This window comes from Carya illinoinensis, chromosome 16 (assembly GCF_018687715.1).
Source record: "Carya illinoinensis cultivar Pawnee chromosome 16, C.illinoinensisPawnee_v1, whole genome shotgun sequence".
In the NCBI taxonomy this organism is placed as follows: Eukaryota; Viridiplantae; Streptophyta; class Magnoliopsida; order Fagales; family Juglandaceae; genus Carya; species Carya illinoinensis.
In genome coordinates this window covers 13,604,989-13,623,875 of record NC_056767.1, presented here as the reverse complement: position 1 = coordinate 13,623,875, position 18,887 = coordinate 13,604,989, and the positions used below count along the sequence as shown (strand labels likewise).

Genomic DNA, 18,887 nt, shown 5'->3' with positions numbered 1-18,887 from the left:
GACTTTTTTAATTCCCCAGTCTTGAATACAATCATCCATCATTGCACCAATAGATGCACCCTTGTGATCAACAATCTCTTTAAATCTAATTATCCGTTTATGCAGTGTCCACTCACTGTCAATAAAGTGGGCTGTGATACACATGTAGCCCACATTTTGTATGGACATCCATGTATCAGTGGTGAATGACACTCTCTGGCTAGTCTGAGAAAACATCTCCTTCATTTCTATCTTCTCCTTCAAATGTCACTTTAAACAATCACGCATAACCGTATACTGTGAAGGCATGGGAAAATGTGGCTCAAGACAGCGCACAAATTTGTTGAGGCCTTTCTTGTCAACTGTGGTAAAAGGCATCTCATCAGTAATGATCATCTCTGCAAGTAATTCCCGCAACATCTTTTCACTATATTGAGAGATTATAAGCTTCTTAACATGTGATCTGCTAGCATCAGTTGCCATTTGAGTTTCGTAACTCAACTTGGTTTGATCAATGCCAGTGGCTGCCAATCCCTTCGTAATTTTATACTGCTGGCAACCAGTAAGATGTGCTATCAATACACTGGTACCTTGCTTCTTCGAATGACAACCACAAAATTGCCCACAATGGTTACATCTTGCTTGAGGGTTCACATGATCACCAGGAATTTTAGTGAAATATTCCCACATCCACGACCATTTTTTAGAAGGCCGTGGTGTTCGATCTTGCTCAATGGGCACATCTGCCATCTCCTCCTCTTCATTGAACATATCTTCATCTTCTCCTTATATATCTACTAGGAGTCGACTGGACGCACAGGAAGTAGCTGCTCTAGATGTTGGTCTAGATGCGACCTTAGATGGGGCTCTAGGGGTGGAAGTACACGCCGTCGTCGGGTGGAAGCCTCCACCGATGTAGAAGCACTGGTCTTGTCTCCACAATCTCTACTTCCACTAGCAGTAGAATCCATACTATTTGAAATCAAAGAACCTGAAAAATTAAATTAAAAGCAAGAAGTTAGTTGCTAAAATAAAAAAATGTAAATACTGTAAATATAATAAAATTAGAGCAAGTAAGTAAATGCCACATTCATTTCCATAGAGTTTGTGTGTATGTATAGATTGCATATGTACGATATATAAAGTTTGGCCTATTAATTAACATACATACATATGTGTGTGTTATATATGATATATAAATATATAAAGTTTATTTATATCGCTTAAAAAAAAAAAAATCATGCTCAAACATGATATTGAAAATTCATGCTAAAAAAATCATGCAAGTCCATAATACTGAAAATTCATCATCTTGACATAAATATTTTATCTTCTTGAAATTTATCATTTCCTCAAACATACATTCATTTAAAAAAATAAAAAATAAAAATAAAAACTCTAACTTGATTCCACTAACCTAATGGCCTAATAGAATATGACTCATTCTCTAGATTAAAAATTTGGATGCCTCTGGCCCTCTTGTATCAAAAAATTAAATAAAAAAAATAAAAAGACCTGCCATTACCTTTGATTTGTAAGCACCTTTGATTTACAAGAGTACTTGGGAAATTTCATAATTTATGCATGGGATTTTGTGTACGTACTCAACCTATATATATATATATATATATATATATATATAGTGTAGGTCTCTAGTAGCATCGATGATAAACACCAACTGAATTTGAACCTTTTTAAGGCATAATATATAGTCAATATTGAACTGTTTAATTTGTATTTGCGATGAGGCTAATGAGATGATGATCATCAAGACTTTGTAGTTTGTGCTAGCTGCATGGACTACCACTCGTACTACTGGTCATGAGCAATATTAATTTTATATTTCATTTCTAATTGACCTTTGATGGTCATCGATCATGATCACTGCTGCTTCTAGTTTGATCTAGAAACATTAATATTTCATTGTGAGGATAACAATTCAATCTGAATCATGCACAGCACACCACCAAATCTGAGAAATAAATACTGCTTGGTCGTATCAAACCGATGAATGAATGTTCTTTTCTACGTGCCAAAGTGATCATGCAATAGAATATATACATATATATATATATACAATTCATCCTAATTTTATTAAACTCTAAAATCACCTTAAATCCTAATTTTATGTGTATATATATCAGTTAGTATGTGTGTGTGTGTATATAAACAAGTCAAAATTGGTTTTGTTTTAAGAAACTAGTTTTGAAACAAAAGCTAAATGACCCTGGATTGAATTTAGAAGTGATTTAAGCCTTGTTCGGAGTGATTCTGAACGGAAAATCATTTGTTTTTTCTCAGGGACATTTTCACAAACACATTCCGTTCACTGTCCAACCACAAACACCATGATAAAATTTAACACATATTCACACCATGATACAAACATATTCCTAATTTTCTACAATCTACACAATCCAAAATCAATAGCCATATAGTTATACAGATTCACAAAATATCAATCAAGGCATGAATTTAAATCCCAAAACTTACCCGTTGATGGCGGTGTGAACTATGAATACGGCAACGTGACGACGACAACCTCGTGGTTGGTTGGCCCGTTAGGCGTGCGAGCCTGCGACGGTGCACCGTGAGCTGTGCAAGTCAGCGATGATATGTGCGAGAGACGAAGAGAGTGCTGTGGATTGTGAGAATGTGAGTGCCGACTGCCGAGTGGGTGCGAGGGCGATGCAAGAAGAAAGGGCTCGAGTGGTTTGGCCCTCACGAAGCAAAATGATGTTGTTCCTATTTAATTGAAACGGCATCGTTTAGTAAAATAAACATTAAACACAGATGCAAAATGACGTCGTTTTGCATCTGTGTAAAATTACTAAAAAATAATCAAAGTTCAGAGTTCGGAGTCATTTTTTACTCCGACTCCGACTCCAAATTCCTCTCGACTTGCAGAATCACTCCGATTTCTGAAACTCTGACTCCGATATAGTCGAAGTAGGAGTGGAGGTCGACCAGAGTCGGAAATTTTGAAAATCTGCCCACCCCTACTATTAGACATTTGAAAAATTGTATGTCACATGTTTAATAGACACCATTTTTATAGATAATTTCAATGAAATTTTCTCTAATTAAATTTGAAGGAAAACTTTATGCCACAAATAAAATCTACAAGAAAAGAAAGAGTAACGATAAACACACAATCTTTTACACAACTATATGTTAAAATGAGAGTATTTTTGTAAAATGGTGTTACATTTATAAGGTAGTTTATAAAGTGCCCCTAATTTAAAACATTATTGTATAAGAAAATCCAAGAATTTGTAGTTTCATGCACGATAAAGAATAGATCCTAATTGTACGTTTTATATTATTACTTACCTTTTATTGTTTCTTATCCATTAATTGTTCCGTTTGTTTATGAATAGCTCAAGTAGTGGCAATTTTCCTTTTTAGTAATGTCTGAGTCACGTAGTGGCAATAGTTCAAGGGGAGGAGATTCAATAATTGAGTACCCAATATGTTATTGTGGTATTAAAGCACGTAGAATAACTGTCCACATGTAGATAAATGAGGGGCGATGATTTTTTAGATACCAAAATGATATGGTTTAATTTTGTATTCTTGCCCATATTTCATGTGGTCATAGTCTTGTTTGCTACTATGTACTTGTTAATTTTGTAGGCTGGGCATTCGTGCAGATTTTTCTATTGGTATTACTCTAAAATATCAATATATGGCAAAAAAATAATCAAATGATTACAACTGTCAATTGATTGATCAAAAACTAAAATTGAAAAAATACAAGCAGCAATGGATATCCATACCACCACTCGGGTTAGTTTTAGTGTGATGAAGTGATGAAGATTAGTGGGAGGAGGTGGGTGTATAGAAGAAGTAAGACACTCAATAGAAAAGGATGAGTTTGCAAAGGTGGGAAAACAATAGTGGTCTTGTAGGCTCTTGATACCATAAAAAGAATCTAAGAATAACAATAATTTGTAAATGGCTACCTAAATGAATTGTTTTTTTTTTTTTTTTTTTTGATCACCAAAGAAACATAGTTTTATTCATCAAAACATCAATTACATCAAAGCATCATGACTAATAACTTGAGAAACAAACTCAGGAAAAGAATGCCACCAAATTACAAGATCATCTATATGCCATAAATGTCTAGCTAAACAATGAGCCACAACATTGGCCATCCGACCCTTATGCTTAATAGAAACTTTAGGAAATCTTTGCAAGAGCCTTCTGATCTCAAAGACCAAGTTCCCCCAGATAGACTCCTGATTTGTAGCAAGACTTTGTACCACTAGAAGGGAATCTAGTTCCACCTCGAGCTCAGCAATTCCCAGAGGTAAGAAGATTTGAATTGTTGAGAACTCATAGTCTATGCATAGATAAATATGAGCAAACAGATATATGGAAAGAATAGGTTATTTACAAGATCGGGGTATGTTAATCTTTATCTAGATTACAATCATCATTCTATTGTGTTTTTGGTTTGATCCTTTGCCTTCAACTTCTTATCCTTATCTGCAAAATGTTTGAATTTTTTTTGTTGTCCATCTTGATCTTATTCAATATTCAACTTCTTATCCTTGTCTGCAAAATGTTTGAATTGATTATGTTGCTCATCTTGATCTAAACCAATAGGCCCCCTCAGTCGCAATGGTAACTCGTGGACGTTGTGTTTTGAATAGTGCATAAACAAGTTGTTGACCGTGCTTTGGTAAAGTATCCACTACTTGGTCTTTACTTGAGATGACTTGGACGGAGAGAAGATGTTGAGCAACTTGATCACGAACAAAGTGAAGATCGAGTTGTATGTGTTTTGTTCGTGCATGGTAGACTGGGTTGGATGTTAGATAGATTACACCGATGTTGTTGCACCATAAGATTGGAGGAGAAGTTGTAGATACTCCCAGTTTATGTAGTAGAGATTTGAGCAAAATTAGTTCTGTAGCTACATTGGTGACAGCCCTATACTAGGTTTCAATGCTGGATCCTAAGATAGTGAGTTGTTTTCTGGAGCTCCATGACGTAAGGTTTGAACCGAGTTATAAGCAATAGATTGACAGAATGGTGATCTTCGATGCATCTAGCCCAGTTAGCATCCAAGAAAGCATTGAGATCTATACTTGAGTTTTTGTACAAATGAGCAAACCATGACAAATGGTTTGTCTAAGATATCAAAGGATCCTTTTAACGGTGCTCCAGTGATCATTGGTTGGACAATGTATATATTGGCATATTTTGCCAATGGAGGTCTTGTTTAGTGAAAAAAATGTATTATAGAGAGCCAACAACACTACATATCAAAGTTGGGTCAATGAATACATCACCTTTGAATTGAAATAGGTTTACAGTGGTTGACAACAAAGAGGACACTGACTTTGCATGAAGCATGTTGGTTTTTTGAGATGGTCACTTATGTATTTCTACTGAGTGAGGAGGAAACCCCATGTGTCCAGTAAGGCTTTGATACTGAGGAAATAATGTACGGGCCCAAGATCCTTAATTGCAAAATCTGTTTAGGGTTTGATTATAAGTTCCTAAAGTGATGTTGTGCTTGGCCTAGTAATGAGAATATCATCAACGTATATGAGAATTGTTGGACTAGAGAATAAATAGTGAGGTGTCAACTTTGGATGCAATGAAGCCGAATTCCATAAGTTTGTTTGAGAGGTGAGAGAACCAACCCCATGGAGCCTATTTTAGCCTATATAGAGATTTTTGAAGATGACACATAAGAAATAATTGATGATTTTACCCTGGTGGTTGGGTCATATATACATCTTCCTGTAAGTTGTCGTCAAGAAAGGCATTTTAATATCTAGTTGTTGAATGGGCCAATTTGAAGACACTATTGATAGACTGTGCGGATGGTAATTAGCTTGAAAACTAAGTCAAAATTTTCATTGTTATTGAGGCCCTAGATTTAATGCAAGCCTTTTGCTACTAATCAGGCTACACCTTGTAGCATTCTATAGATCTGTCAGCCCGTTTCTTGATTTTGTAGACCCATTTGCAACTCACTAGATTCATGTTGGGCTAAGAGGGTACCAAGACCCAAGTCCCATTTTCAATGAGGGCCTAAAATTCATCTTTCATAACTTTGAGCCATTTTGGGCTTTAACTACTGAAGAAAAACAAATGGGTTGAACGTGCAAAACATCAGAAATAGCCGTGAGAGCATTATGGGTATGGGGATATTGCACCATGTCTATTTGTACGTGTTTGGGCTTGTAGATATTGTTTTAAACCTTTATTTTCATTAGGTGTATGCAATTAGGTGAGAAGATTTCCCGTTGATTTGATTCAATAGATTTCACTAGAAAATAGAGGTCTTGAGACGATGTTGGATGAGAGGAAGGAGGTGATAGGAAGGATGGTGGGTTGGGATTAATGTAGAGAATTTGGATGGACACCAGTAGAGAGATAGAGGTAGAGCAGAGTATTTTGAGAGGGAGTGAGGTGGGTTTTGAAAAAGGAAATGTTGTTCGTCAAAGGTGACATTGTGCAATATGAAGATGCGATTTGAATAGGGGTGGAGGCAACAATAGCCTTTATGTTGCATGTTGTAACCAAGAAAAACATAGAGTTTGGAGCAATTGTCTAGTTTATGGAGGTTGTAGGCTAGCGTGGAGACACGGCCAACACATCCAAAGGTTTTAAAAAATTGGAAGTCTTGGAGTTATTCAAATGTCAATGGTTTGATGTTGGTTATCGTAGACTCGGAATAAGAGTGGATAACCATATTAGTAGTGTTAATATGAACCGGATATGGTATAAGGACAAACCTTTTGTGTTAGCACGTCAAGCTTCACAGTATTTTTACATCAAAGATACAAGGGTGAAAGGTAGTTGGTATGTTGTACAGAAGTTCATAAACAAAAATGTATATGACATTCCACCGGGCCCTATTGCAAAAGAGCATGAACCAGAAGCAAGGGACAATAATGCTTATCAGGAGGATGAGTCCTCTAATCTTTACACAACTGTCGAATATGCTGACATAGGTGTGGCGACTCCATTACATAGGAGTGACCTAGAACCAAGCCCAATTGATGACTCATTGAGAATTGCTGACATGATGGATATTCCACCAACACGAGATTTTATCAATGATGCTTTGCTAGAGTCTGGTTTAGAGGATAGCGATGGAAGTCATGAGGAGGAAGATAATGAGGATGTATCAATCAATAAAGATTTACTGTTAGACTAGACCAATCAAATCAGATGATTTTTTTTTATATAAGTAATAGACTTTACTGAACAAATGCAATAAAGTCTTGAAAGAAAGTCAAAGAAAAACAATTAAGACCTGGAGCTTTGTCTTTACACATACTGTGCACCACATGATGCACTTTGTCCTTCTCAAATGGTGAAGTTATAAGCCCTACTAATATTTTGGTGAAGTTTTATTTTTATTTTTATAGCAATGAGATTAGTAACTCTTGCCAATATGTTTGAATTTTATTCTCTTAAGTTTCACATCAAATGAAGTTGTTGGTGGGATCACTTGGACATGGAGGGTGTAATATTGGTTGTCTTTGTTAGTGACCAAAGAAGTTGAGGGCTTCATTAATTAGTTGTCTTTTTTAATACACACAGCTGTCAAAGGGTTCAGCTAGCCTGCATTTTCTCAAGTGTTAATGTAGATTTGTGATGCTACTCCAAGGGAGTTGCCCCTGCAATAGAAAAAATGGACTTTTTGCCTATTGCAATTGTGTAAAAATACTAGAGCCTTTTAAATGATCTACATGTTGTGCTTATAACTGAACTTATAGCCACGAATATTTGTGAGTTGATGTTCCATTTGAATATGTTGATGTTCTCATGCATTAGCTTATGTACTAGTATATTTCTATTCTCAGGATAAGTCAAAAATGATATGAGCATATCTTATTTTCATTTTTTTGGACTAGACATCATTAATAATAATTCTGATCGTTCTCTTAGGTGTATAACCCCGATACTCAGCTAATACCAGGAGAACATAATTTCAAGGGAAAAAATTATCTTTCCAATAATATAAATTTACTAGTTCATGGGCCAACTTCCTATTTTATTAGAGTATTGATCATATTGTTCATCAAACCATATGGCACCCACTTATTAGCTGGATAATGGCCACTTAGCTATCCACTCATTTTTAGGAAATAACCAGCCACTCAACTATCCTACCAAACAAAGTTGACACGTGACAAATATCTATGAGTTGGATAATGGTCACTCAGTAAGATGAAAATGAGATAAAATACACCATCTCTTGAATTTCATTAAAGATAAGAAAAGAGTGACTAACTTAATAATCAAAGTATCTCCAGTCCTTCAAGACCGTCGGAGGTTTGATGACAATTTTTTTGTTTCACAAGAAGAGTTCAAAACAACAGATAGGTCATCCCATCATTTAGTTGCAATTCTCATTTAACTGGTGAATGCACCAACACCAAATTTAAGGTTGGTCAATGTTCTCAAATCACTCAAAATTTGTTATGGGTCACCTACTTTGAAAGAAAGGAACTTGTTTTTCAATTCACTGGTGGCAATGGTAAGAGTTGGTAAGCATGGTAACCGTATAGGCGGCCAGGGTCAGCACTGATAGCAATGGTAAGAGCTGGTAAGCACCTTTGTCATTGTCAGTTTCCACAATCAAGCCTTTTTTGAATATGTCTTTCTTTCTTAAGAACTTGTGGTTCATTACACCAAAGGCTTTCTGTGAACTATTGAAACTATTGAGAGAGTACCAAATGCTAATGGTGACGAAGGTTACCAACTTTCGGTGGACGCGAAGCCAATGAGTTCAGTCAAACAGTGTAACAAGTCTAAGGTTACAGAAACATTTACCAACACTTGATAGGTATAGGATTGCAAGCAAATATTATAAAAATTGACTTCAAAGAATATTTCATACGTATTATGCATATGGGGTAGGTTGATAGCTAGTAACTTATAAAAAGTATGTCTCATTACAATTCCTCCAATAACCAATACTCTCATATTCATAATTATTTCCTACCCTTTAATTTTGTCCCATCAATTTTAGAAGAGATATTGGCAGGGAAATTAAAATGGCTGGGTAATTATGCAGGGTTGATGATTTTTAGCTTCATTGCACTTATACTTACTCTTGATCTTAAGGCCACAACTGTATAAACTTACATTTTATATAAAATAGAATTGAATGGGACATTACTATAATTGGCTCCATTGCATACATTAATTTGGGCATGAAAAACAGCTACAAGAGGGAGCTAATCTATTAGGCGGGAGGACTTGGCAGCTAGGAGGAAATTTAAGGTCTGAATTGGTAATTTAACCCTCATTTTGCTCTTTGATTGACAACAAAGTACAATGGGAAATGATGAAATGGCCTGTAGAGGTAAGATAACCCATTTCACAGAGTTCAAGTATGTCATTTTCACCCTTGTTCTGATTATACACAAACCTAAGAAGCAGTCCAGTTCCTTTCCTTAGGGCAAATTGCTGGAACTACTACTTAATTTATTGAGCCATCTTTTGGAAAGCTTTTGGATGAGAAGAAGTTACGTGATATCATCCTACCTTGTGGTGGGTTCTTTATTATTTTAGCCAAGCTGTGTAGTGAGGGTTCTAGGTTGAACATTGTAGCTACCCAGATGCAATATTTTATATGCATGGACTATCACTAAGACCAACTTGAAGGAAAAATGGTAAATATACTAACATAACATTTATCTTGTCTTTGTTCTAGCCTTAAGTTGGCCATATAATGTTCTAGTTTCTAACTTTTATTCTTCCCTACCCTTTCAAAAAATATTCTTTATTTATACCTTTTAATTATTCAAATAATAAGTAGGACATTTTTGGTAGGTGATTCAGAGCTATTACAAGCTTGCCAAATAACAAGTGCAACAAAGTTCCAACCATTATTTTGTGATCCCCTACTATTGTTAAGGTAAGTTGTGTAAAAAGCCTACATTTTCAGTAATTTATTATTTCCAGTACATGTCCATCTTTGAAGCTATTGTAAACATGCTGCTTTAAGATTTCTAGAATAGTATTGAGATAATTTAGACAATGTGTGATGTATATAAGTATGCCCCTCTGCCATTTGTTGAATTGTGTCCATCCATTCCTTTATGTCAATGATTTTATCATAGTATATGACATGTGAAATTTAATAAAATATGTGTAAAAACTAAATACTGAAAAATATAATAGATTGAATATAGCCGTGATGTTGGGCGCCATTATGCCCATTTGGTTGCTTTATGTGAATGTTTTCGCAAGAATGTAATTCAATTGAAGTGTTATTATGGGTGTGAAAATAGCATCATGTGTGAATATTTACAAAAGTATTTATTCACTATTTTTTTTATGACATTCTAACATGTACAGTACTTCATTATACTTAGCAAAGGCCGATGTTGCCTTTTGTGGAAGCGATATCCCATTATTTATAACCCTTTGAGTAGTAAATGTTAATGTAATGCTTACTTTTTGCCATATTAGGATGACCTATAAATAAATTTATGTTATATTCCTGTTTATTTTTAATTGACAAATGTCACTAATACCTTCTAATATCAAAGGCACTTGAGGCAATCAAAAGATGGCACCAAGTGGACGAGGAAGAGGGAAAGGCTGAGATGGAGGCAGTAGATGTGTTGGGGCTACGACAATTAGACAACCAGCACATGGTCCAGAACTTGCTTCAAGGACCCCTAGAGATGATGGTGACCATAGCTTTGATGACTTGACACAGCCACTAGACATGGTACCAGACTCTTTTTTAAATAATCTGTAGCTTCCAGCACAACCAAATAGGGATGACAATAGTAAGTTGAAATGTACATCATAGCTGTCACATTTTTTTGGTTGTATTCAATTGTCTACATTGAGATATTGTCTTCTTAGCACTATATAAGATTGACCCCTAAACAGAAGTTGTAGCCGAATCAGTGGAAGTACCAATAGCGTTACCCCCGAAGAAATGTGGACGTGGACTCGCAAAATCCAATGAGTTTGATAAGGTGTGGAAGCATGGGAAGTTTAGCTTGAAAATCAAGGATGGACAAATAGCTTCATGTTGTGAGAATGCAACTATGTTTACCACGAGAGTAACATGGATATTAGAACATCATGTAGACATGAGTCATGCTCGTTGGACTGATGTCCCCGATTCCGAGAAAGATGAGCTTATTGACCGTGTTAGGATAAGCCTCACTAAGTACAAACTAATTTTCAATGTAAATGTATCTTCACATGGCTGACATTGTATCATGTAATACCTAGGCTGACTTCATATTTGATTGGGATTTGGAGAATCATCGCAAAACTGTTTCGAAACAACTACCTAAGCGATTTATTGCCTTCCACCATCAGCTTCACAAAAAGTATTCGGACTATGCAAGTCACGAAGAAGCATTGGCCGATGGGTGTACCTTCGTGGAACCCCTAGTTTGGGTTAAGTTATGTGGGAGATGGGGAAGTGAAGTATTCAAATTATTTGGACACATATGCTGAATGTGTTCTTAGTTTTTTTAATTTGGATTATTGACTTAGCTTAAAATATAAATTGATTTGTATATGTTCATATGACAAAAAATGTCAATAAAAAATACAGAAAATAGGAAGAGGCTAAAGACTAATCACACAGTTGGAAGAAAATCGTTTGTGAGAATACTAGAAGAGAAGGTAAAATTGTATCAGCAATTTTATCTCTAGAGACAAGTATAGATGCCACCTAGAAGATCAATTTGTATTTCTCATATTACTTTTAACTATCATTGAAGTTCTAACATCTTTTTTTTTTTTTTAATGGACATGTAGCAGTCAACCACAGAGAACATGGTTGACTTCTACCAAGAAGTCCGTTGGTCTAAAAAGAAGGACCAATATGTGTCGTCTGCAACCGAAGAACTTTATGAGACATTAGAAAAAGTAGCTTTGTTTTGTTTTTTTTTGTTTTTTTCATGGTCTTTGAATGATTTGTTGCAACTTATTTCAAGTAATTAAGTTGATGGGCTTACAAATCAGGTATAATTTGTTGGTGGAGATGCAAATGGTTGGAAAGTTATCTAATTTGGAACCCTAGGTTCGTACAGCAGAGGCAACAGCTGAAGTTTTTAGGGAGGTTTTGGGGCAGGTATGCTAAAGGTTTAGGATAGATGATAATGCCAGAGTCTACCCAAAAAATGATTGAGAATGCGATAAACAGTATGCTGAAGTAGTAAAGAAGGCTGAGTCCTATAAGAATCAACTTGCAGAATTAAGGGGAGATGTGAGAGTCTTGTTGGAAAGACAACAGGAGACTAGCAAATTTATGAAGACCTTAATGTCTGAGAGGTAGTCCCAGGGAGAGTCTCTCCCTACTGCTTAGGATGTTAGGTCCTCCAAGATCTAATAATATATATTTTGACTTTTTGAGATTGATATGTTAGCATCCTTTTGGGAGAATGTGTATTTCATTTTTTAGGCTGTAGATAATGTGTTTTTGATGCAGTGTAGTAAGGAAACTAGGCCGCCTTATTTTGTAATGGTTGGAGGGTAAGCTAAATGAAGGATGGCAATAGTTGGGCAAGTAAAGGTTTGAGGCAAAAGATGGCGATATTGATGATTATGTAAGTAGAACTAATATTATCCAAAACATTCAAGAACATGGATAAATATATAATTTATAGTACAATTATCTGGCCTTCTTCAAGTGCATAATGTGTATATTGTGAACAAGTTAAGATAGATTATATGCAAATATATGGTGTGTTAACTTGCATGCATTCTGGATTCCAAACTGGTTATTGGTAAAAGGTTGACATGGGTAAATAGTGAAGTGTTAATTCTGAGGATGCTTGTATAATTGCCATCTTCTCTATGGATGTTTGTCCATTTACAAGGTTGGTAATGTGCAAAGCCCTACTGCCTCTTCTCTATGAGGTTGGCCCCTAAGAATATATTAATGCTATTTTTTCCCTTTTCTTCTAGGTGGTTTGGAAAGATTGATGTTTGTTGATGCTTGTGGTGAACAACTTAGATGTAATGATCTCTCTTGATGTGGTGAACAATTGTGCTACTATGAGTTGTCTTTCTTTCTACATTTGCTCTTTGTACCAACATCTCAAATTCTGAGAATGATGCCTTGTATATGTTTGAATTTTGCTTTAGAAATTCTTTGGTGTTCTGTTTGTTTAGAAATGCATATATTCTCAGCAATGAGCCTTGTCATCTCTATTTTGAGCATGTCAATCTCCTTAGAGAAAGCCCTACTAACTACAAGCACCCTGTATAGCTTTTGATATTCAAGCTGTTTGGACCCATTATCAATTAGTTCACCAACATTTGCTCTATTTGGCATGTGTTCATAATCTTTTTGGTTGGACAACTCCCATATTCTTGCCTCATAATCATCTCTAACTTTACTTTGGTCTTTTTTGACTTTCTGGATAATTTCTTCCAGTTGACTCTTTTGCCAACTTTGCAGTTCATTAGCTTCCTTCAATGCCTTTATAGCCACATTCTCATTTGCATCAAATGTAGAGGCCATTTGCATCAAATGTAGAGGCCATTTGCATTGAGAGCCTTCTAAATTCCTCTTGAAGCCTCTTAGCTGTATCAAGATTTCTCCATCTTGTCTTTTTGTAAGGCTTCCTTTGCTCAAATGGCTTTTTGCTCTAATATCTAACTTTGGCATGTGTCACAGCTTCCAAATCGAACACAAATCCTTACACCTTCTTCTCCATTTCTTCCTCCTAGCTTTTATTTCTAATTTTAAGATCTCTTATGGTAGCCAAAGAATCTAAAAATTCTTTCAACTGCTTCTTATCCCCTGTTGTGCTCTCTCTTGATGTGGCCTTGCATGTGTGTACATATATAATGTAAGCATATGGATTGAGTTTATAATGGATCCTGTTGTGCTCTTTTTCTACTATTTTATTAGATTGGTTATGTGTAGATACTTCAACTCCCTACTCTGTGTAGAGATTAAAAACACAACACCTAGACCCATAAACTCTCAGGTCTAATAATCCATGCCATTGGCTAGGCATCTAGGCATATTATTAATATAAGATTAAAAAACAAAACTAGGAATATAATAGCTTCTACTATTAATATTTTGTTCATATATACCTCATACTGTCACAATTAGAGCAAACAGGTACTGGTTTATTTTTTTCTAATATTGTTTCAACAAAAAATTGCATTATATGGATATTTACATTAAAGACCTGACAAGTATTTTGTTGATGAGATTAATAACATAAGAAAATGGTGCTTAAAATTGTAGTGATAACTAACGTCTACCCTCTATTGTTCTAGGCCTCTTCAAGTTATGGGTAGCTAATAAATACAATCATCCAAGAAGTTCTCGTACAAGCTCAATTTATAGGAAAGTATGGTAGGATGGATAAGTAGGTGTCAACAGCAAGGTTGGCTCAAGCAAAGCAACCCAGCTATCATAAATTACATACTTTCAGGTTATTTATGCTAGCATATGAAGACAATTGGATGGGAGGCCTTAATGGCTAGATATTACATGACTTAAGTAATACGTTTTACTTAAAATGTATCTATTACATTTTAAGCTAATTAGACTTTTTATCAAGTAAGTTGCAGATGTTGATCCACCGTATATTTGACTTGACTTCAATAGTTCATCAATGAAGATTAATGGATAGCAATGTTCTAGAAAATGTTTGGAATTGTGTCCGATCCGTTTACAATTACTATTTGATCATATATACTACATAACAAATTTCTGATGACATCATTTCATCCAAAAAAATCAATTTCAACGAAAAAATACCACCAAAATAATTAATTGCAGTGAATAAACATTCCTACGGAAATGATACATTGCAGTATTTCTAGCAGCTTATGAATCTTTTTGCTGCAAATCCTACTTGCCACAAAACATTTTTCACATCGTTAAACCAATCGTTGAGATAAATAGCTCCCAACGAGAAATGGAGCTACTGGGAAAAGTAATGGTTGGTATTTGTAGCAGTTAAAACTAGTTTTTCTAGCACTTCCAACTCGTTGCAAAAAAGTTTAAGCAACCAATAGGCAATCTCTTAGGCCACTTTTTTCTGTCGGTTTTTACGCTTTTTGCGTCATTTTTTTATTGATAAAAAAAGTATTATTATTGACAAATTTATGAATTCGACGAATAAATAAGTTGCAACCATACTTTGGCATCCAATGTGCAGCGGCCCAAAACCAATGCTAAAACTTTTTCTGTAAAAAAAAGCTACTTTTTTGGCGATTTTAACCGCTAAAAAAGGGAGTATTTCTTGTAGTGAGGGGCGGAGACATGGCCAACACATCCAAAGGTTTTAAGAAATGGGTAGTCTTGGAGTTGTTTGTATAAAAGTTTCAAAGGATTTTTGTGTTGGGTAATAGGAGAGGGAAGGCGAATTATAAGGTAAACAGTAGTGAAAAAAGCTTTATCCTAGTATGTTTGAGGTACAGAAGTTATTGCCATTAGAGTGAGGCCTATCTCGATGCTGTGACTATAATGACACTCAACAAAACCATTTTGCTCAGGGGCGTGGGGGTTGGAAAGTCAGTGGTTGATGTGATGGACATGAAGTGGGTGTGGAGAGATTGAAATCCTCCACCCCAATAATAGTGAACACCCTTAATGTTAGTATTGAAAAAGCGTTAAAATTGGGTTTGAAATTTGACAAATATGAGTGTGACATCTAATTTTGCAAAAATTTGGAAAAATCAAATATATTTAGAGTAGGCTTCAATAACACTGAAATAATATTTATTTTCTTGAACAGATTTAGTGGGGGAAGGACTCCATATATGAGTAAAAAGTTATTCTAATGGAGATTTTAACGATAACAATGGAAAAAGGGAGCTTATAGCTTTTGACAAGTTGACAGGTTGAGCAGATTGAGAGATCCTTGTTGTGGGTTACTGTAAGGTTATTTTGGAGACGATGGATTTGACTGTATGTGCTGTCGAATGACCAAGGTGAGCATGTTAGGTCCTTGATACAAAAATAAAATCGATAAAATTCAAAATAGATATTATTGTTAGATGACTAAGGAATGCATAGCCTTGAGGAGTGGATGCTTGAAAGTTTTGATCAAATTTGTGCCGATAAGAGGCAGGGACTTGACCAATTTTGGAGCATAGTTGACATTGAGGGTGAGTGTTTGAGGCGAAGGTGGCTAGACCAATGCGACCAAGCCCTCTTCCTCTTGATCTATTGTTAGATGGGGAAACCTCCTCGATAGGAGTTGGAATTAGATCCTCGACCAGAGTTAGAGGTAGTGGTTGCCACATGTGCTGAAGGATTGACAAATTCAGGGGTACTGTTTCGTTATTCTAAGCACAGCTTATGAATAACTAGGTGGCCAAAGAGATTATCAAGGGACATTGGAATGACACAGATGGTCACATAAATGACTAGAGATTCATAGGCAGAGGGTAGGCCAACAAGTAGTTAAGAGGTCATTTTAGTGTCACCAAGGTATTGGTTTATGGTAGATAATATATCAACTAATTGTTTTACTTTTGTGAAGTAGTCAATAATGGAGAGAGATCCTTCCTTGCGTGCAGAAAATTAAGGTGTGAGCTAGACATTTTTTCTATCTAGACAATAATAGAGGAGGTGGAGGAAAACATTTTTTCTAGTGTGAGCTAGACATCACGAGAGGTGTGAAGTCCAACTACTTGAGTAAGAAGATTTTTAGAGACAGAGGATAAGATAGTGCTGAGAATGTTTAATCTGGCTTAGTCCAGTGAGAGTGAGATGGATTTGGGATTTGAATAGAGGGGGAGGGGGGGAGGGTGGGAGGGAATCAAAAAGTACTTAGGAGGTGGGGCATGGAAGAGAGCTATTGAGGTATCGAACAAGATTTTGGCTGCGTAGGTATGTAATTATTTAAGCTAGCCAAGGAGATAATTATCTCGGATTAGTTTTAGCATGATGAAGTGATGAAAATTAGTGGGAGGAGGTGGGTAGAAGAAGTAAGAGACTCAATAGAGGAGGATGAGGCAAAGGCCATGGAAAAATGATAGTGGTCTTGTAGGTTCTTGATACCATAAAGAATCTAAGAATAACAATAATTTGTAAAGGGCTTCCTCAATGTATTCTTGAGGATTCGTAGTTTATTTATAGATAAATATGAGTAAACAGATATGTACAATGAATAGGTGGTTTACAAGATCAATTTATGTTAATCTTTATCTAGATTACAATCATCATTCTATTGCGTTTTTGGTTTGATCCTTTGGCTTCAACTTCTAATCACTATTTGTAAATAGTTTGAATATATTATGTTGTCCATCTTGATCTGATTCAATATTCACCTTCTTATCCTTGTTTGCAAAATGTTTGAATTGATTATATTGATAATCTTGATCTGATCCAATAGGCTGATATTGTTATCATTGAGTCCAATCGTCTTGGCCACAATTAAGAACAAAAGAAATTAAAAAAAAAAAAAGAACAAAAAAAGATCCTTCCCCTAGACTCATACCTAACAAGATTTGGAAGTGCGATTCCATATTATCCTTGGAGCTCACAAACAGCCACAAAACATCGTTCATCGACCTAGTGCTATAAAGTTACATGTAATGAAATCATTATCCAACTCGTACCCACCTCCACACCACACAAACAAAGTAAAGAATAAAAAACCCTTCTTCACAAAATCATTTCCCACTATAAAGTATGGGAACAAATGCTATTTCTTTAGAAAGAGAAAGTCCCACTTCTCTCTAGAAGAAAAACTCCTCATCCTTTCTGATCTACCATTCTGTTTGAGGGGAGGATTGAACCTTGGCCCCCATCCTCCTCTCTGTTCTTTTTCCTGGTACCAACCTATTTATAGGTTTTTATCCTAGTCTTTTTAATCTTTCCTTTCCACCGAATTAGTCTAGACCCAATCAACTGCATTTCAGCAACCGATTGTTTACACGCACCCCACCACACTACTCCCCAACCATCAATCTTCTAGTACGAAGCTAACCCATAGGAAAAATATCGACACGTGATCCTTACGAACGGCTTGTCCTGCGCCGCAATGTCAAAATGCATCTATGGCTACACGTGTTGTACCAATAGTTTTGTTCCCCCAAGATTTTTTAGATTTGACCCACCCTATCTCACTATCACTAGCGCGTGGAGTCCACGTGCTGTCATAGGTGGGTGTAAAGAAACTAGGTTAGCCGTAGTCCAAGCCAAATGATAGGGTGTAATTGATCAAGTCCGGTCTAGTTTTGGATAAAATTTCAGACAAAATCAGTACGTACCGGTTTTGGATTTTTCAAAATCGATTACGCACTAGTTTCTTCCTAAACCGATACTCTAGTTTTTTCAGTTTCAAGTCCAGTATTTTCATTTTAATATACTATATTATAGCCTATATAGTATATAGTATATAATATATAGTATATTATAGTATATAATACTATAGTAAAGATATATTGTAGTATATTATAATATATATTATAATTGTATCATAAACTATAGTGATATAAGATTTTAAAATTTAATATTATATTAATTAGTAATTTATCATATAATACAAAACTATATTATATATAATTATATATTATATATAAAAATTATATACAATAAAAAAAAATTAAAACATATATATATATATATATATGAACCAGTCTAGTCTGGTTTTAGAAAAAGAAAAAAAGAACCGGACCGATTTTGACTGGTTTTCAGATAAATAAAACAGGTACCAAGCCAAACCAAACTCGATATAAGACAAAACCCATTGGTTCGGTCCAGTTCACCCGTTTTTTTATACTCCTGCCAATTGATACCGATCTTTTTATTATATTTCTACTTTCTCTAACTAAAGATCTTAAAGCAGGGAATACGGGTCTCTTCTGTGAACATCTCAGGACAACAAAATGTAGTACACCACTAGCATCCACCGCCTCCAGTGGCAGCGTTCTCTGTAAAAAAAACCGTCACTTAAGATGGC

General features: G+C 35.5%; 1 protein-coding gene across 1 annotated transcript; it reads right to left on the bottom strand.

Moving 5' to 3' along the window:
• Positions 1–246: 246 nt before the first annotated feature.
• Positions 247–750, bottom strand: LOC122298844 (zinc finger BED domain-containing protein 4-like). Its single transcript, XM_043108691.1, has one exon. The coding sequence runs from the start codon at positions 748–750 to the stop codon at positions 247–249; it is 504 nt and encodes a 167-aa protein (XP_042964625.1).
• Between the last annotated feature and the right edge of the window lie 18,137 nt (positions 751–18,887).

What these genes read in the sequence shown, in the direction of transcription:
- LOC122298844 (XM_043108691.1), bottom strand. Translation starts at nt 750, where the DNA reads ATGTTCAATGAAGAGGAGGAGATGGCAGATGTGCCCATTGAGCAAGAT.